This window comes from Rhinatrema bivittatum, chromosome 3 (assembly GCF_901001135.1).
Source record: "Rhinatrema bivittatum chromosome 3, aRhiBiv1.1, whole genome shotgun sequence".
Taxonomy (NCBI): Eukaryota; Metazoa; Chordata; class Amphibia; order Gymnophiona; family Rhinatrematidae; genus Rhinatrema; species Rhinatrema bivittatum.
In genome coordinates this window covers 5,696,682-5,717,049 of record NC_042617.1, presented here as the reverse complement: position 1 = coordinate 5,717,049, position 20,368 = coordinate 5,696,682, and the positions used below count along the sequence as shown (strand labels likewise).

At 45.7% G+C, this 20,368-nt stretch overlaps 2 protein-coding genes across 3 annotated transcripts in view; one reads left to right on the top strand and one right to left on the bottom strand.

The window, feature by feature from the left end:
• Positions 1-386: 386 nt before the first annotated feature.
• LOC115088465 (protein YIPF3-like) lies at positions 387-17,937 on the bottom strand. Its single transcript, XM_029596739.1, has 4 exons — positions 17,915-17,937; positions 17,598-17,689; positions 557-760; positions 387-398 (listed from the first exon to the last, which is right to left on the bottom strand). Exons 2-4 carry the CDS (start codon positions 17,667-17,669, stop codon positions 387-389), a joined length of 288 nt encoding a protein of 95 aa, XP_029452599.1. The 5' UTR covers positions 17,670-17,689; positions 17,915-17,937.
• A 91-nt stretch (positions 17,938-18,028) lies between these two features.
• POLR1C (RNA polymerase I and III subunit C) overlaps positions 18,029-20,368 on the top strand; it is a 61,364-nt gene continuing 59,024 nt past the window's right edge. For both annotated transcript variants that reach the window (XM_029592837.1, XM_029592836.1), the window contains exon 1: positions 18,029-18,183. In XM_029592837.1, the coding sequence (XP_029448697.1) occupies positions 18,109-18,183 (75 nt within the window). In that variant the 5' untranslated portion in view covers positions 18,029-18,108. The remainder of the gene's footprint in view (positions 18,184-20,368) is intronic.

Sequence of the window (20,368 nt, the reverse complement as noted above, 5' to 3'; positions counted from 1 at the left end):
GCCCGAAAGGGCTGGAAAAAGGGAGAAGGAAAGTACAACGGGGCAGTTGGACACCGGGAGATGGGACACACCTGCCGGTGTTTGGCGACACACCGAATGAGAAGTGCTGACCTAGAGTGAAGTCAACTTTGAAATCTGACTCCGTCTCCATCTTCTGGCAGGGGATCATAACTCTTTGGTACTGAGTCCATCCGGCTACATGCTAGGAAAATGGATAGAGACCAGATGGGCCTGATGTGCCTATCATCTGTAGGCTAAAGAGATGAAGCACTGAGTGAGACCAGGGGTACAGACAGGAAAGACAAACCGGCGTGTGCGTGTCTATATGCATGAAGAGAGGAAAAAAAAAAAAGAGAGAGACACCGAGGGCAGTCACAAGGAACACTCTAAGTGGGCGGCTGTGCAGAGAGGAAAGGCATCAGGGGAGAACAAGACTAGGGAGAGCAAAGGCACTCTGAGCTGAAGGGAGGGAAGACAGGCACATTGAGAAAGGAAGTAAAGGAAAAGACCTGATTAAGACCAAACCTGGACTCCTAGGTGTGAACCCAGGACTTACCTCATCTGCGACCTGTCGGCCCAGCTGCCCTTTGAAACCCTTCATCCCTAGGAACTCTCCATCTTCTTCCTCTGCAGCAGCGGCGTCAGCCTCCTCATCCACTTCCTCCTCTTTCATCCGTTGATGCATCTCCCCCATGTCCTCAAAGCTAGAGCCAGACGTGTCATCCATGTTCTCCATGTCAATCACCGCAGAGCTGCCTCCCTGTGTTGGAAAGAGTTTTATCAGGCCCTGTGCACTCACCTCACCTACTGCAGTCTCTCCTTCCATGAGGGTTGTTTTTTTTTAATAGGACGAATAGTCCTCCCAAAAGCCCCTGACCAATAACTTGCCTAGGTGCAACCTGCAAGTCGTTTACTGGGATAGATGCAGATAGCATAAACAATCACTGACATCCTGCCAGTGGAAGAGGCCAATTAATGGGGCTGTAAGAAAACCTGAAATCCTGGCAGGGACAGACTCTAAAAATGTTCATAGTATTCTTATTTATTTATTTATTTAGGTTTTTTATATACCGGCATTCATGAGCAGATCACATCATGCCGGTTTACATTAGAACAAGGGGTGCATATAACAATAAAACTATAACTGGTGCATCAGAGTTCCAGTTACAATGAAACAAGATAATAGAACTGGGAGAAGGAGAAAAGAGCAGTATAGGGTTAACATAAATTAATTATTTACAGTGCCACGTGGCTACATTGTTTGGGAGGGAATGGAGGTGGTTATGGGTTGTCTGGGAAGGCTTGTTTAAATAACCAAGTCTTCAATCTTTCTCGGAACGTTGGTAGGCAGGGTTCTGGGCGCAGATTTGTAGGGATGGAGTTCCAGAGTGAGGGACCGGCAGTCTTGCCTTGAAACGCTTAGTGGAGTCCCTCAGGTTCTCTGTGAAAACTTGCTAACAATCACCATGTTCAAAGTTCAGATGGTGTGTATGTCATTCCTAAAATCAGGATCCAGTGAAGAATATTTCAGGAAGATTCCCTGTCATCACTTTTGTGCTCCCTGGCACTAAATTCCGAGTTCTCCTAATAATGCCGTGGGTTTGGGATCTAGCTTTAATCTCAGAGACATTAATGATCTGCAGATAACTACATAACTATTTGTTGATGATTTAAAGCTATAAGCTCTTGTAATTATACTCCATACCAGCAGAATTGAGAGCAGAGGTAAACCCACAGACATTTAAAAAGAAACTGAAGACCTGGCTATTTCAGCAAGCCTTCCCAGACTGATTTTTTCTCTTTTGCTTTCTTTTAGTATTTTGTTTTACTATTTTTACTGAGCCTTTTATTTGTATTTTATTTTATTGAATTTTCTATGAACATTGTTTTATATATTTTTATGTATGATGAGTATGCTTTATTTTATACTGATGGATTTTATTGTACTTGTTTTCTGTTTTTCAAAAACTGGTATAAAAAACTAAATAAATAAGTTATCACTTAGTGGAACAACTCAGATCAGTGAAACACTTCTCAAAATGTATCAGGATGAACATTTGACCTAGGTAAATGTGCTAAGGCAACCTTCATTGGAGGAAAACCAACTAAAATCAAATACTTCTCTTTGAGTGAAGACTAATATAAAGGAAATGGAACAGGAAAGAGTCTATAATATCTAGGAGCAATTCAGCATGAAACAGTGAGAGAAAAGATTAGCAAAGTGGACTATAAAACGACTGAGCAAGGAGAAGGAAGAGGCCATTAATCAACTTACCAGTTACAACAAGAAAACTCCTCATGCCCACAGCTAATCTAGAAGATGCAGCATATATCGAGAGCTGAAGACTGCACGCATGGGGCAATTCCGAAACTAGTCGCTGGGCTCACAGGCCCATGCGTAAATTGTTCCCTTGGGGGGTTTTCTTCTAACATTGTTTGGCTTTGTTGCACTTTAGGTTTTTGCTTGTTTTTATGATATAATTGGATTTTTTTTTTTTAAATTATAATCCATTTTGGGACGGTTTTGTAAAGTGGATTATCAATGTTATCTACAGTGAACAATTTTATTGGATTTAGTGGAATGTAAAAGTTTTTAATAATAATAATAATAATAAAAACATCTAAGTAGAGTAGAGTACAATCTTCAGAGGCCTGCAAGCTACCTTTCAAAGACAATTTTCCTCATTTGAAAATTTGATCGGGTAGGGGACTGCGAGCACTTTTTACCTGCTCTGAAACAGGTGCAAACCACATATGGGGATTTCAAAATTAAATTTCTCTGCATACTTTCAAATAAGCTTTTCACATGGGTGTCCATTCATATCAAATTATCCACACAGAGAACATAAGAACCTGCCATACTGGGTCAGACCAAGGGCCCATCAAGCCCAGCATCCTGTTTCCAACAGAGGCCAATCCAGGCCATAAGAGCCTGGCAAGTACCCAAAAACTAAGGAGAGCCCATACTACTATTGCTTGAGGTACCTACCCCAGGAGACTTCCAAGCAGGCTTAGTGGTATCAATCGACCCAAATGTTCAAAAAGCACTCACGTATGAAAGGAATACCCACAAAATCTCTATCTATCCTTCAACTGGAACAAACTCTCTGAAGAACAGAAGGAATAAGAGAGAATCTACCTGCCATACGGGTGAGAAAAATAGATCTTGCAAAAGAAGCAAAAAACCAATCTTTAAAAAGAGTAGGACCAGCAAACAGGGAGAAGCAAGTGGCAAATAAAGAGAGCTCCTTCAGCAGCCACAGCCAGCTCCGGAGCATGGAAAAGCTGGGGCTGCGCACTCCGTCTGTCACCGTGCACTGCGGACATCTAGATTTCTGCTCCTGAGGTCCGACTAAAGCCAGGGGGTGGCAAACGTGGAAAAGTCTCCATGGAGTTGTGAATGAAGGCTCACAGTGCCAGATCCCACCCCTGAGCGCCTAAAGGAGCAGGAGGAAACTGCCAAGTTACAAACAAAAAGAAAACCAGACAAATGGAGATTGTGTAGCACAGAAATGGACAGGGTTACATGTCATCGCGGGGTGTGAGGCAATGCATACACAGAGAGGCACATGAAGAGGTCAATTTACTAAGCAGCATTAGGGCTTTACTGCATAGTATAGGCCTTAAAGCACAGATAACCTACAGTGCTTGAAATACTGTTACCTCCCCCTCACCAAAAAAATGGTGCAATGATTTGCATGAAAATCATTAATATTGTAACTGAATGCAAATCAAACAACACAGCTTGCCTTCAAATTTGCAAGCTGCACGTCTGAAGTGGCACAGATAACTTTCTGCAGGAGCATTAGGATAACACCACAGAGATCATGTCAAATTTCGCCAAAATCTTCGCCAAAACAGACTACTGCAAAATCTTCGCCAAAACAGACTACTGCAATTCCCTACTCCTCGGCCTACCTAACAATGCCATCCATCCCATTCAAATCTTACAAAACACCACAGCCCGGATCTTGACCAATTTACGTAGACATGACCATATTACACCTGTTCTAAAAGACCTACATTGGCTTCCAATAGCCTCCCGCATACAATATAAGGCTCTCTCTCTCATCCACAAAGCCCTATACAATCCCGAAATGAACTGGTTCAATGAATCCTTCCGTTTTCACCAGTCTAATAAGCCCACCAGACTAGCACATCTCGCAACCATGCCTATCCCCTCTCCTAAACTCTATAAACTCACTTCCACAAGAGCCCGTGCACTATCGATAGCCGGGCCGACCCTCTGGAACAAAATGCCTGTTGAACTACGGCAAGAAGAATGCCTCAAATCTTTCAAGCGGAAGCTCAAGACCTGGCTCTTTGCAAAAGCATACACTTAATTTTTCACTATACCTCACCATTGTCCCCACTCTCCACATTCCTCCCCTGTTTCCCATTCTACCGCCCCTCTCTCCCCTCCCCTTTTCTCCGCCACCTTCTTTTCTTTCTCTGCCCCCCCTCTTTCCTCGCTCTCCTCCCTTCTCTTCCCCATCTTATCTCCTAGCCTGATTAAAATTAACCTCATAGGTTTTCTTTCTTTTGTACATATGTATATAATTGCAAACTTTGTTTATAATTTTATTGCAAAACTTCCCATGTTATTGTTCCCCCTCTCGTTAATGCCTTGTTATCATGTTTTTACTGTTCAATGTAAAGCGCCATGCCGTGCGTTTGTTTTTGCGTTACAATGTGAACCGATATGATATCCTGGATGAATGTCGGTATATAAAAATTTTAAATAAAATAAATAAATAAATAAATAAATTTAATTGCATCATGATCACGACTTCCAAGCGGATCCATCACCTTTTGCACCAGGTCCTGTGTTCCACTGAGAGCCAGACCTAAAGTGATTTCCCCTCTTTCACTGGTTCCATGACAAGCTTCTGCTTGAAGCGGTTGTTTATGGCATCTGGGAACTTTATCTCCCTAGCATATCCTAGTGAGACGCTTACCCAATCAACATTGGGATGATTTACATGGAGAAATTACTTACCTGATAATTTCGTTCTCCTTGGTGTAGACAGATGGACTCAGGACCACTGGGTTATGCCCCTCTGCCAGCAGATGGAGACTGAGTCAGGTTTCAAAGCTGATGTCTCTCTAGATACACCCCTGCAGTGACCTCAGCCTTTCAGTATTCTCTTCGAAAAGCCATTGTGAACATATATCGAAGAACTTGATTAGAATTTGGATACAACTTGATTAAACCCTTGGTTAACAAAACTTGATTAAAAAAAACAAAACTTAATTAAGAACTGGAGACTGTCAGTGTACTCAACCATCATAAGTGTTGAAACCAGCCATACTGTGGATGCCCTGAACTACAGGTAGGACAACAGCTTACTCATATTCGTATGGAATCGAAGTTCGCCTCATAGGCGATGCCGTGGGCAGGATGCTGAGTCCATCAGTCTACGCTAAGGAAAACGAAATTATCAGGTAAGTAATTTCTCCATTTCCTAGCGCGTAGCCAGATGAACTCAGGACCAATGGGATGTACGAAAGCTACTCCTGAACGGGGCTGGAGGCTGCCCATGGTCCAGTTAGCACCGCCCTTGCAAAGACAGTGTCCTCTCGGGCCTGGACGTCCAGGCGGTAGAACCTGGAGAAGGCATGTAGGGAAGACAACGTCACTGCTCGGCAGATGTTGGCGGGTGACAGTGGCTTAGCCTCCGCCCAGGATACTGCCTGGGCCCTAGAATGAGCTTTGATCTGAATGGGTAATGGCTTTCCTGCCTCTATGTAAGCTGACTTGATCCAGTGGACTATAGTAGTTTGTGAAGCCGCTTCACCCCATTCCTACCCGCATGAAGAATAAATGAGTGATCTGTCTTGCGCACTGGTTCTGAGGGCTCTAGGAGTCTGCCAACGTTTAGATGGCGAAGGCGGCAGGAGTTGTGTCCTTGTGTCCCTCCGGGGACGGTAAGGAAATGGATTGATTCAAGTGAAACTCCAAGATCACCTTTGGTAAGGAGGGGACAGTGCGAAGCTGTACTGTTCCTGGAGTAAACCGAAAGAAATGGTTCCCAACAAGACAGCGCCTGTAGGTCAGAGATTCGACGGGCCAAGCATATTGCCACCAAGAAGACAGTCTTTAGTGTTAATAGCCATAGCGACAGACTGCACATCGGTCTGAAGGAAGGTCCTGCTAGGAATTTATTCTAACTTGTTTAAATTTCAGTTCCCTGTAAAGCCTTTCACACTACATTCATGTTCTGTGTAAACCGATGTGATGTTCTCAACGAATGTTGGTCTATAAAAATGTTTAAATAAATAAATAGAGGTTCCATAGGGGGACTGGCCACTTTAAGGGTGGTTGGAGTTGATTAACCCCTTTTAGGAAACGGGCCAAGTCCGGATGTGCCGACAGACTGTTTCCATTCACCTCGGCTCTGAAGCAGGAGAGGGCTGCTACCTGGACCTTGTGGGAGTTGAGGGACAATCCTTTCTTCAGGCCATTCTGTAAAAATTCCAGAATCATGGGAATCTCGGCCACTCGCGGGGACACCCCACAGCCCTCCCACCAGGCCTCAAATATTCTCCAGATCCGTATGTATGCCAGGGACTTTGAGAACTTCTGCGCGCGAAGCAAGGTGGCAATCACGGCTGCCGAGTAACCACGCTTCTTCAGGCGAGCCTTCTCACGAGCCAGACCGTAAGAGTACTGAGACGGATCTTCGTGAAGTATCGGGCCCTGCTGGAGAAGGTCCCTGTGTGGGGGGAGGCACAGAGGACTACTTACGAGGAGCCTTTGCATGTTTTCGTACCCCGGGCCAATAGGAGGACTAAACCTCTGTGGTGTTCTATTTTGTGGATGATCTTGCCCAGTAGAGGCCATGGGGTGGGGTGGGGTGGCGTACAGTAAGTCCTCCTCTGGCCAGGTCTGGACGAGGGCGTCGATCCCTTGGGAGTGCTGATTTAGTCTGTGATTGAAGAACCCGGGGACTTTTGCATTGTGAGATGTAGCCAGTAGGTCCATGGCCGGGAGGACCCAGTTTGCTGGAAGCCTTTGGTTGACAGTGTCCATTCCTCCGGGTCCAGGCTTTCCCTACTGAGGAAGTCCGCTGTGACGCTGTCTTTTCCTGCGATGTGGGAGGCAGAGATCCCTTGTAGGTTTAATTCCACCCATTCCATAATGGGGTCTATTTCCAGAGACACCTGATGGCTCTTGGTTCCTCCCTGGCAGTCGATGTAGGCAACCGGTTGCGTCGTCCAACATCACCCAGATTGCTTGCCCCTGGAGTCTGTGGCTGAACCACAGGCATGCTATTCTGACCGCTCTAGCTTCCAGGTGGTTTATGTTCCAGTTTGCCTCTTCCTTGGTCCATTGTCCCTGGGCTGTCAGCTCCTGACAGTGAGCTCCCCACCCTGGGAAGCTCGTCTGTTGTGAGGACGATCCAGCTTGGTGGGGATAGGCTTATGCCCTTGCTTAGGTGGATTTCCTGTAACACCACTGGAGCCAAGAGCATATCTACGTTGGTAGGTGGAGGCGAATCGAGTAGTCTTGGGACAGTGTGTCCCAACGTGACAGTAAGGAGTGTTGGAGAGGCCAAATGTGAGCCCTCGCTCACGGTACTACTTCCCGTGTTAAGAACAAGGGTCCATCAAGCCCAGCAACCTGTTTCCAACAGTGGCCAATCCAGGGCATAAGAACCTGGCAAATACCCAAAAACTAAGTCTATTCCATGCTACTGTTGCGAGTAATAGCAGTGGCTATTTTCTAATTCAACTTAATTAATAGCAGGTAATGGACGTCTCCAAGAACTTATCCAATCCTTCTTTAAACACAGCTACACTAACTACATCCTCTGGCAATGAATTCTAGAGTTTAATTGTGCGTTGAGTGAAAAAGAACTTTCCCCGATTAGTTTTAAATGTGCCACATGCTAACTTCATGGAGTACCCCTAGTTTATTATCCGAAAGAGTAAATAACTGATTCACATTAACCCGTTCTAGACCTCTCATGATTTTAAATACCTCTATCATATCCCCCTCAGCCATCTCTTCTCCAAGCTGTAAAATCCTAACCTTTTTAGTCTTTCCTCATAGGGGAGCTGTTCCATCCCCTTTATCATTTTGATCGCCCTTCTCTGTATCTTCTCCATCGTAACTATATCTTTTTTGAGATGCGGAGACCAGAATTGTACACAGTATTCAAGGTGCGGTCTCACCATGGAGTGATACAGAGGCATTATGACATTTTCCGTTTTAATCACCATTCCCTTTCTAATAATTCCCATGAGGCAGAGGATATGAAGAAATTCCCACACCTTGGGGCACATTGTGATCGTCAACCGGTGTAATTGGTCCAGCAGTTTCCTCCTCCTCGGGGGAGGAAGGAAAACCTTGTTCTGCTTGGCGTCAAATCGGGCCCCCAGGTACTTTAAGGACAGGGATGGATTGAGGCTGCTCTTGTCCATGTTCAAGACCCAACCGAGTTCCTGTAGGAGGGACCTGACCCTGCTGGTTACCTGGAGGCTCTTTTCCACAGACTTTGCCTGGATCAGCCAGTCGTCCAAGTAGGGGTGCACCAGGATCTCTTCTTTCCTCAGTGCTGCCACCACGACCGCCATAATTTTGGAGAATGTTCTGGGGGCAGTTGCCAGACCGAAGGGTAATGCCCGGAACTGGTAATGGCGACCCTGTACCACAAAGTGCAGAAAATGCTGGTGATCTTGATGGACTGGAATATGAAGGTAGGCTTCGGAGAGCTCCAGAGAGGTTAAGAACTCTCCCGGTTGCACTGCCATTATGACGGAGCGGAGAGTTTCCATGTGGAAGTACAATGACCACAGCTGACTGCTGACGCTCTTGAGATCCAGGATGGGCTGGAATGAGCCCTCTTTCTTCGGTACGATAAAATAGATGGACTAGCGCCCCTTATTTACTTGGGCTGTAGGTACCGGAGTTATAGCCCTCAGACTGAGGAGCTTTATCAGTGTGGATTCCACTGCCAGTTTCTTGAGCTGGGAGTGGCAAGGTGATATCATGAACCTGTCCCGAGGGATACTGCGAAATTCCAGAGCATAGCCTTCTCATATGATGTCCAGTACCCATTTGTCCGACGTGATCTTGACCCACTGCTGGTAGAAGAGGGAAAGTCGACCCCCTATCGCCTCTTCCCGTGGATGGGTTGGCCCAACTTCATTGGGAAGCTCAGGTCGAGCCTGAGCCCAAACCTGTCCCTCTTTTGGATTGCCAGTTCCAAAAGGTCCAAGACCTCCCCGAGGTTCGGGGTGACTGGAACGACAGGTTTCTGTAGGGCCGGAACTGGGAGCCCCTGGCCCGACCCCTCATGGGAGAGGGGAACTGAGACCTCTTTTTTTTTCCGACTTCCGGTAGTGGAGGCACTGGATATTCGCCCCACTTACTGGCTAGCATCTCCTACTCGTTTCTGAATAGGAGGGATCCCTTAAAGGGGATCTTTGTGAGCTTGGCCTTAGATGTTGCGTCTGCTGACCACTTCCTCAACCATAACTGTCTTCTGACCACCACCACTGAGGCTACTCCTCTGGCCAAGGTATGCACTAGGTTTGAGCTTGCATCTGTTAGGAAGGCTGTGGTGGGTTCAATCGCCACTCCTGCGTGCACTCCAGAGCTATCCGCCTTTCTCAAGAGGAGCAAGCAGGAGTAAGCCATCAGGGCACAGCAGGAAGCTATCTGCAGTGTTACTGCTGTCGCGTCGAAGGCCTGCTTAGGGATGCACTCTAGCCACCTATCGTGATCATCCTTCAAAGCCGCCCCTCCCTTAACAGGGATGGTTGTTTACTTCGAGATGGCGCAGACCATGGCAGCCACTTTGGGGAAACGCAGGCGTTCCTTGACCGCTGGTCCAGAGGATTCAAGGCCTCCAAGACCCGACCTCCTTTAAAAGCTTGCCTCCGGGGTGTCCCATTCCAGGTCAATCAACTCCTGGATGGCTTCCAGCATTGGGAAATAGCAAGAGGCTTTACGAAGAGACACCAGGATGGGGTTTTTCTTTGGCTCCACCATAGGGTCCGTGCCTGGAACTCCCAGAGTCTTCAGGGCCTGGGAGACTAGTGCCGATAATTCATCTCTGTGGAAGAAATGAAGCATGGCTCGGTATGGTTCCAGGCCTGGAGGGATTCCCCTGTCCTCCAGTGTATCCCTGTCGTCATCCATGGTATCTGGGTCCCTGTCAGGGATACTCTTGATGAAGCGTGGCATGTCTCGCAGCCTGCAGGCAGGGCCGGGAGAGCGAGGCCCTCCCACAGTTGGGGTTTAACCCGGAGGGACCGGGTCTGACTGCGCCTGAACAAAGGCTTGAAGGCCCTGAAAAAATTTCAACCAAGAGAAGGCCGCCGGGACCATATTTGCCCCAGTGGGAACCGGGATAGGGGCCACTGAATTGCCCTCTCCCAGAGAGGATGCAGTCTCGGAATTGCTCAGGTCCGGGGAGCTACCAGATAGGGTCGCGGCTGATCCGTCCTCAAACTGGGATGGGACGGACTTGGAAAATATTTGAGAATCCAGCCCTCCCTGGGCCTCCTCACAGTGTTGACATAGGCAGGATTCCAGGTCAGACTGTGCAGCTCTAATATGGCAGGCCATGCAGAGAGAGTGTAGCTTGAGCTTCTTTGCTGCCGGGGCCATAGCCTGTGTGGTTTGTGCGTTTAGCCAGCTATTGTCTATCGGGCACACACCGACTTGCCTCGGCACGCATATTTGCGTGCACATTAGACGCACAGAAGGCTAGCCTGCACCGTGCGTACCGACAGCCGAAGGGGGAAAATGGCGCTGCACCAAACCGTGTGCAAGATAGTGCCACCGTGGATCGCCACATGGAAAGTCGACTGAGCTGAAAATGGGGCCTAGCCCATCAGAGGGGCCGCTCAACCCACTCGGAACCCCTTCCCTCACCCAAACGGAGATCAGAACGGAGATCAGAACGAAGTCAGCACGGCGTGCTGAGCAAGGAGACTGAAGGAAAGACTTACTGAAGCCCTTCCATACCTCTGGATGGGAGGAGTTCTTCTCTATTTACCAGATCTCAGTGCTTACTAGCTGAGTACAGAGACAGTCTCTGGCTGCAGGGGGAGAGGACTTAGGGCATCACCGCTGCGCTTGGCTTCCTGCACCCGCTGCCTTTCAGCTGCTTCAGCAGCTAAGTCCATGCTGGGAACCGCTTACCGGACCCAGGCACACCTCTGAAGGATCTCGGAAATCACCTCAGGAATTCTCAAATGGGGGAGGGACCCTTAGGTATCACTGCAGGAGAGCGGGGCTCGATCTTCCTTTAAAGTGAAGGTTAAAAATTTCTCTCTTTGGATTAGTGCTGCAATCCCGCTAACACCGTGCTAGTGCAGGGATAGCATCCATATCTGCTAGGAGCTGAGGTATATCTAGGGTGATGTCGGCTTTGAAACCTGACTCCGTCTCCCATCTGCTAGCAGAGGAACACATAACCCACTGGTCCTGAGTCCATCTGGCTACACGCTAAGAAATTTCCATTATTACATTGCCAATTCTATTACCCTGCTGGATCTCTGTAACATGTCACAGTGAGTTTCCTCATCTTGTCCAGGCAGGCAGTAGTATATCCCCACTGCTGTACCCTCTCCATCACACTTGGAAGTTTTATCCTTGAGGAGTTTAGAATCAGTTTGTTTCTTGCAGAAATGTTATCCCGCTTGACTTATGCCACATCTCCACCAATCTGATCCATCCTGTCAGATCAATACAATTTGTACCCTGGTATCACAGTGTCCCGTTTGAGATACCCATTATATCTCTATCATTAAGTACCATATATTCTAACTCTCCAACCTTATTTTTCAGACTTCTGGAATTTGCATAGAAATAAAAAATAATAAACTTTAAAATGTCTGTATTTCTATTTTTATTTGTTCTCACAATTTGCTTATAAGCAAATGTCGCTCTTGATTAAATCCATCTGAGCTATTTCAATCTTTATCTCAGCTTCTCTATCAGGCTGTTCCAACTTCCCTGTTTTTCTAGTATCCTTGGAAGATACCTCCCCTCTGAACCATGTGCTTCTGAGTGACTGACAGCTTTCCTGCATGATTTAATTCAAAAGCTGTTCTATCTCCTTTTTATATATTAGCGCCAACAGCCAGGTTCCCATTGGAACAAGCTCCCTCACCCCATTCCCTGCACCATTGTCTCATCCACGCACTGGGGCTCTTCCTGCCTCTGGAATGGTGAGCAATTTTGAAAATGCAACCCTGGAGGTTCTGGATTTAATGTTCCTACCTAAGAGCCTATATTTAGCTTCCAGAACCTACTTCCTTCACCTTCCTATGTCATTGGTACTCACATTTACCATGACAGCTGGCTCCTCTCCAGCAGTCTCTAAAATCTTATCTAGATGGCATACGAGGTCTGCTATCTTTGCACCAGGCAGGCAAGTTACCAAGCGATCCTCATGCCTACTAGCGACCCTGCTATCTATATTCCTAATGACTGCATCGCCAACTACAAAGGCCAGTCCTAACCCTTCTCTCCTGGGCACACACCCATGGAGGGACATACTAGGTATGCGAGGATAAGGTATCAACTGGAGGGCAGGTCTTAGCTACAGGATCACTTCCTGCCACACTAAAGTGACTGTCTCTTTCCAGGTAACCTTGCTCCTCCAAAGTAGCATAGGGGCTGCCAAACTGGAGTTGGGACTTCTCTACTGTCTCTCTGAAGGTCTCCTCTATATGCCTTTGCCTGTCTCAGCTTCTTCAGGTCTGCCACTCTGGCCTCCAGAAATCGGACTTGTTATCCGAGAGCCAGGAGCTCTTTGCATCAGGAGTACACATACAGAAAATAAGTGAAGGTGGTGTTTTGTTTTTTTTTTGCACAGGTGTTTAAATCAGTTTATTTATTTTATTTTATTTATTTAAGGCTTTTATATACCGATTTTCTTGATACAAATCAACTCAACTCTGTTTACATCGAACTAAGCAATTAACAGAAACAAGTAACAAGAGAGAAAGTTTTATGAAGCATAAAGTTACATTGTAACAAAGGGAGCATAAACTGGGGAAAAGAAATAAAGAGGGGAGAACAGAGATAGTTTACTATATACAAATGAAGATGTGGGAGGGAGGCAGAGGAACCAGCCTCATTATGACGTATTTGTATGCTTTAGTATTTGTTTATTTACAGAGGTGGTGAGAACAGTTTTGAGTTAAGCTGTAGGGCTAGGAATAGGGAAGGCTTGACCGAAAAGCCATGTTTTGAGTTTCTTTTTAAAAGTTAGTGGACAGGTTTCCTGCCTGAGGTCCGGGGGCATGGCGTTCCAGATGGAGGGACCTGTGATAGAGAATGCCCGGTCTCTGATGATTGAGTGGTGCACCACTTTGATTGGAGGAACGTGTAAGGATCCTTTGTAAGCTTCCCTTAAGGGTCTGGCCGCAGAGTGAAATTTGAGAGGGTGTAGCAGGTCAAGAGGGGTCTGATGGTGAATGCTTTTGTGAATAATTGTGAGCGATTTATGGAGAATCCTAAAGTTTACTGGGAGCCAGTGAAGATCTTTTAATACGGGAGAGATGTGCTCTCTCCGATTAGTATTCGTCAGAATTCTTGCCGCCGCATTTTGGAGCAACTGGAGGGGTTTTATTGTAGTAGCAGGAAGACCTTGCCAGATGGAATTGCAGTAATTGACCTTGGAGAACAGAATGGCTTGGAGAACAGATCTGAAGTCATAATGAAAAAGAAGCGGCTTGAGTTTTTTGAGAACGTGTAGCTTGTAGCAGCACTCCTTTGTAGTGTGGTTTATGAATTGCTTTAGGCTCAGGTGACTATCTATTATGACTCCAAGGTCTCTTTTGGTCTTTGATTTTGTGGATGATTAATCTGGCTGGTAACTATATCCTCTGTGCTGGTTGCCAGAGTCAGGACTGCGAATACTGAGGGATCTTGTAATGGGGGTTATGTTAGAATTAAGCCAGGCTGAGGGTTTAATCTATTTTATTTACTGTAGTCATATTAAATAATGATTGTGTATATATTTGCTGTAACCTGCTAGAACAGTGGATAGTGTGGACCTGAAATATTTTAATTAAATAACCAAAATACAATCTCTCACCAACAGGAAGATAATCATACATGTGGTACTTGGTGCAAAAGACTGGACAGTCCCCATCTCACTGCTGGACCTTCGTCTGCCTCTTAATGTTGTTGAAGTTTCTTTATTTGAGTGTTTTATATATCGTTGTTCCACGTAAGAATCACTAGTTCACGACAGTGTACAGAGTAGACACTCACAACATAGGATGAATTACAAAGGTAGGCAGGTACACAGGTGAACAAGGAAAGCGTTCTAAAACTAAGGGTGAACTTCAGAGACAGACACACAGCCAGAATATGGGGGGAGGGGGGGTTTGTTCAGGACAAATTTCAGTTATCTGTGTCAAGGTGAATTGGATGTAGCAGTCAAACAGTAGGCATTAGTGAACAGCCAAGATTTCAGCTCTCTTTCTTACATTTCTTGCTGTCTGTTATTGTTCGAAGATTCTCTGGCACTGAGTTCCACAGCTTTGGGCCAGCAACTGATATCACTTGGTCTCTAGTTTGTTAGATGAAAGTTTCTTGTGGTCGGGATTTCTAATAGGTCTTTATTCTGAGATCTAAGAGTTGGTGTGGGAATATTCCCATCATGATGATGGTCGTATTAATGTTGTTTAATATTTATTGTTAGAACTTTGTATAATATTCTTGACTATACAGGGAGCCACTGCAGTGCTATCAGAATTGGGTTGATGTGGTTGTATTTCCTTGGTCCAGTCATTTAAAGCTTTTTAAGGACTGGGTATGCTTTAATCAGATTAAGGCGAGTTTTCAGGTGTAATTACATGTTGATGTAAATCCTTAACTGACTTATTGTGAAAAAAAAAAAAAAAAAGTGTCCTGCTGCTTGGGGAAAGCTCCTATATATTAAAATTGTGACAGGAGGAGTGGGTGAGAATCAAACACCACCGACTACTTGTCCAGGAACCATCTCTTATACCACCTTAGAGCAAAGCACACAGAATTAATTTGACTTTCAAAGTACTTTCCCAGGACATAAAGATACAATTAGAACTGAATTCAAACTTCGAACTACACACGGGATTAATTTAAACTCACAAACTACTTTCCCAGTAGAAAATATTTATACTCACTAACATCTCAATCTTCAAACAGTTTTTGCAAGATTTAAATGCAAACTTTCCTGAGCAAGCCAATACTCAAGCCTGCTCACTCACCAGCAGATGCTTCTGCTTTCAGTACTCCCTCATCTACTCAGGATGCTAGATAAATCACAGGAAGAATCTCAACTAGGCAAACTGGATGGACCAACTGCAGTCAATACTATGGGTCAGCTTTCAGCACTGCTCCCGCTGATGCAACGTACTTTACCTGCATGCTTTCCCCCAGTTTTTAAACAGGGAAGTACCTGCACATGTTCCTTTTGAAAACTGCCCTGGGAAAAGGTATCTGCAGATATAAGCACCTGCTTATTCTCCTGGGTACTTTTTCCCTTGGCACGAAACTTAGATTTGAAAATGTCATCTGCATTCCCACCCAGGAAACGCTTACTTCTTACTCGGCAGAAAGTATATATGTTGATGGAGGCCTGAATTGTCCCTATAATTTTCTGAGCATATTTTAAAGGAGCTTGTTCTCTCTGAACCAAACAAGATGGAAGAGGGAGAGCAAAGCATTCCCGATATTCTTCTATATATGACAGAACTGAGAAGTGCAGACATTGCAAAAGCAGGCCTAAAACTTTCTTTCCCTGCTGCCGGACTGTCTGCCTTCAGACAGTCTGGCAGCAGGACACTTGGACACTTATTGGAGGACTATTACCTCTAATGTCATTTTGAGCCCATGCCGTTCTCTACACTAAAATTAACTCTCTACTTCTTACAATAAAGTGAGAAACTTCCAATCAAAAGCAGTGCTTGGCCCTCACCCATATGCATTGATTATGTATTATGCCTATTTAGTTCTACAGAAGTGAAATAACGGAGCCAGGGCTCTCCTGCCAATACGCTCGAGACTGGCATCAATGAGCAGATCTACAACCCTGCCTGATCCTTGGTGTTCAAATAGACACTGACCAGATATGCTTGCACCCAACTGCTTAACCTTCCAGACCTATACACAGATGAATGCAAACAGATGTCTTAATGGAGAGAAACTATTCATTTCCTTCAACATTTGTTTGCCAGCTGAAGTGAGATCAAACTAACTTAATTAAAAAAATTTGCTCCTAGTTTTTAGGGATAGATAGCCTATAATTTTTCTGAATGAAATCCATGCAAACTTTTAGCCCATGATTTGTTTTGCTAATTTAGAAACAGTGAAAGTGAGTCTACAATTACTGACCATATTATTACATTATATTTTAATTGATAAAACATTAAAATCTTTAATGCTATAACATTTTTACTAAAATCAAATTCTGATCAACAGTAGTTTGAATAATTAATAAGCTCTTAAACAATATAATTAATACAGTTGGAGGATCCTATTACTCCTACATGATCCCTGCAGATATTTTACCCAGGTAAAGGAGTGGATATTTTTGGATAGTCAGTTTACTGAACTATGTAATTATTTTATTTATTTATTTATTTAGCTAGCATTTTTATATACCGAAGTTCATGTAGCAGAGTTACAAATCAATTCGGTTTACATTTTAACATTAACCTGCATGTAAGAATGCTATTACATAGAACAAGGAATATTTGACTTGGAACAACTAAAACTGGGAGAACTGGTATTACCATAAACCATAAATAGTGATATTTTTTGTGTAACAGGCTAAACACTAGTTAGACATGTAATCATCTAAACAAAAGCTAAATAAGGATCAAACTAGACAAACTGAGAGTTGGTAAGCTGCAAGTAGGAATGCTAACTGGAGTGACAATATTGGTATATTCTGAAAGGAGTCTTTGTAAATAAGGAAGGAAGTGAATAGAGGGAGATTATTGGTGTAGATTGAAAATTTGCTTAAGTAAATGTTTTTTGAAAATTTCCCTTTATGTTACTATGAAAATGTGGCTGTGTGTCAAATGCAGGAATGTTTGTACCCACTTACACTGCAATTACACAGAAGCAGGTGCAAAGTACACGCACAGATTTGAAAAGGACATCTCTGTACAAATGTTAATAGCATGAATAGGGATATTCCCACACCAACATAAAATGTTTGCTTATACAAAACCAAACAAACAATGGTAAAGGAGAAACCCAAAAGAACAGCACGGCTAAGAGAAGTTTCCGTTCCAAGCTACTATTTGGTACAAGGTATGGGGAGAGAGAAGAGATCCTCTGGTATCCAATGATACAGAGGTCAAGAAGATGGGGCTTTTTCTGGCTCTTTTTGCCCCAATTGTATTCGGTGCATCCGGCCTGATTAAGAAGAACTTCCAGGTTCACCTTGGTTTGTTTGTTGCCTGCGCCTGGAGGAGGCTCCCTGTGGTGTGCACAATGCCAGCACCAGCAGTAAGTCTGAGACGCAGCACTCTCTGCGCCTTAGAAGGGAGGTCCATTCCCATCAAGGAATGAAAAAAATACCAAACAAAATCCATCTGCTGCCGACCCTGCACATCTGCCCCAGCCTTACCTGCAGGTTCTCCTCGAAGCCTGCCCACTCCGCGCCTGCCAGGCCCCTGCTGCCTGCTGCTGGGCTGGCCATGCTGCTCCACTCGCCGGCGGCTGCGGAGAGGAAAGGGACACCGGGGTTTGTTTGTCTGCTTATTTATTTATTTATTTATTTCAAGCCTCTCTAAGCGGCGACATAAGACACCAAACTAGAACAAAACACAGCCGCAGGCTGCAGCTTCACCAACGTCTCTCCCCCACGAATCATTCACCTGCAGCGGCCCGGACCCCTCACCCCTCTCTCCCACCCACCGCTACACTCACCCCGGGCTCCTCTACCTCTCCGACCCGGAAGTAAACACTGCGGCGCTGACGTGGGCACGTCCGGCTGCGCTCCCGCACCCGCCACGCTGAGTCATGACGCAAGAGGAGAGACGCCACTCCCAACATGGCGGCCTGAGGCGACCTCCCGCGGTACCGCGCCTGCGCCGAGAGCCAGTCCCGTCCCGTCCCGGCGGCCTGCGCGCGGAAAGATGGAGGCGCGGGCGAGTGGCATCGTGGAGGAGATGCGGAACCGGGTCGTTCTGGGGGAGTTCGGGGTCCGCAACGTGAGTATGGGAGCCGGGATAGAGGGAATAACGTGAGCATCGTCAGTATCAGAGCCCAGGGGCGAAGGGAGGGAGGAACATGAGTATCAGAGCCGAGAGGAGAGGTAGTAATAGGAGTAGTAGGGCTGGGGGGCAATGCAAGTATTAGAACCGGGGGAGGGGGTAATATGGGAGGAAGGGAGGGGGTAATTTAAGTATGGTATATATATTTTTCCTTTTGAACTTATAATCTGCAATGGATGACTTTAATTGCCTTGTTGAATGTATATTTTTGCAATGTTATTTATATTATTTCTCGGTTGTTCCTCCACCTCTGTACCTTACTCTCCATCAGGTACTGTTCCAATTTTTTTCTCTCTGTCTTGTTTTTCTCCCTCGCTGCGCTCGCTTCTTTTATCTTCCTTACTGCTCCCCTCCCCCTGTTTTTTTTTGTATTTCCCCCCCTTTCAGTTATTCTGTAAACTGGCACGATGTACCCACGAATGTTGGTATAGAAAAACAAATGAATCAATATCAGGGACTGGTGGGGGAGGAATTAACCTGAATATCAGAGTCAGGGACTGGGGTGGTATACAAAGGATCCCTACATGCCGCCTCCACTAAATCCACTCATCTAACAACCACTAGACAAGGGGCCTTCTCGACAGCGGGACCAACCATATGGAATGCCATCCCCCCGGATCTCAGACAGGAACCTTGTCTGCGGACACTCAAGAAAAAACTTAAGACCTGGCTGTTTCTACAAGTCTTCCCGTAACTAAACCAGCACCAGTTAAGTCACGGAATACACTTATTAAGACCCCTAACTCAATACGCACCATATCAGTCACTGTTACTGCACTGTTATTGTTTCCGAGTTACTCCTTCCACTTCTAGGGTCTTCTACTCCTTAGCCCCATTACCCCTGTTTTATTGTAACTTTCCTGCAACTTGTTTATGTTAAGGTTAATGTTTTATCACACTGTTCCTTGTAAACCAATTTGATATAATATTTTTCATGAAGGTAGGTATAAAAAAAAGTATAAAATAAATAAATATCAGACTTGGAGGAGGGTAATGGGGGCATTAACCTGAGTCTGGGATAAGGGAGTAAAATGAGCAACAAAGTTGAGGAAAGGAGCAACGTGAGTATTGGAGCTGGGGAGTGGGTGGAGGAGAGAATAATGGGAGTATCGGAGAGGGAGTAAAGCAAGTATCAGAGCTGGGGGCCATAAACTAAAGAGAGTATAAGAGTTGGGGAGAGGAAGGAATATATGAGCTTCAGAGCTAGAGGAGGAGTAATGGGAGTTTCCTGTTCATACCCAGATCGGTCCAGACAAGTGGTTTATGCATACCTGCCAGCCGATTGAGGCAGAGAATAAAAACTTTGAGGCACTGCTACATAACCGAGAGTGCCACCTGCGGTCCCTCAGTATTTCTGTCTCCAGCAGATGGTAGAGGTCAAACCTGCAGTTTTGACAAGAGAAAAATTTTAGAAGGGATTTAGAAAAGTAGAGAGTGCGCTTCCCAAGGTGCTAAGTACCTTTGTGGACCATCCCTTAGGTTGAGCAGGTCATCCAGTGGGTTGGTTCCCTCTCTGCTTTCAAAGTCTCCTCCTGTGAGCCTGAGGCTACTGGTCAGGGACGTATTCTTTTTCTTGTTGTTTTTGTTATATTAAATTAAGTTTAAAAAATAAGTATATACATAGAAGGAGATTCAGTACTTTGCTGGCTCACCGATTGGGGTGTTAGGCAGCTGGAGGTGCCACGGTCGGCAGGAGGAAGAGGGAGAGGAGCTCGCTGACCTTTTTTTTTTTTTTTTCCCCTGGCGGGGAAACTTGATTGGTGAGGCGGTCTTGCTGTGCGCCGCTCGGTTGAGATGACCATGCGGCTTAGGCCTCTTCCACGTGTGCAGCCTGCTGCTTAATCGGGCCCACTCTGCATGCATGTTTTTCCTGCTGCGTCGGGGATGGCGTTGAAAACACGCATGGCTGCATGCAGGGCTTGTGGCTCTGGTTGGCATGGCTGAACTCGCGGTCCCTCTGCACCAGCTGTGCTTTGGGGGAAGGAGGGGGCCTCTGCGGGAGCAGCGTCAGATATTAGGGCCTCCAGGTCGTTGGAGGCAGGGGCTGCGGACCCAGGGGGACTGTTCCCAAGATTCTTCTGGACTCGGAGACTCCCCATCTCCTCTCACCCCTGTGGGACAA

Bases quoted from the DNA above. Each gene is read 5' to 3' on its own strand.
- LOC115088465 (XM_029596739.1), bottom strand. From the start codon at position 17,669: ATGGCCAGCCCAGCAGCAGGCAGCAGGGGCCTGGCAGGCGCGGAGTGG. The intron at 761-17,597 runs GTAAGGCTGGGG...TTTCCAACACAG, and splicing joins GCTTCGAGGAGAACCTGCAG to GGAGGCAGCTCTGCGGTGAT.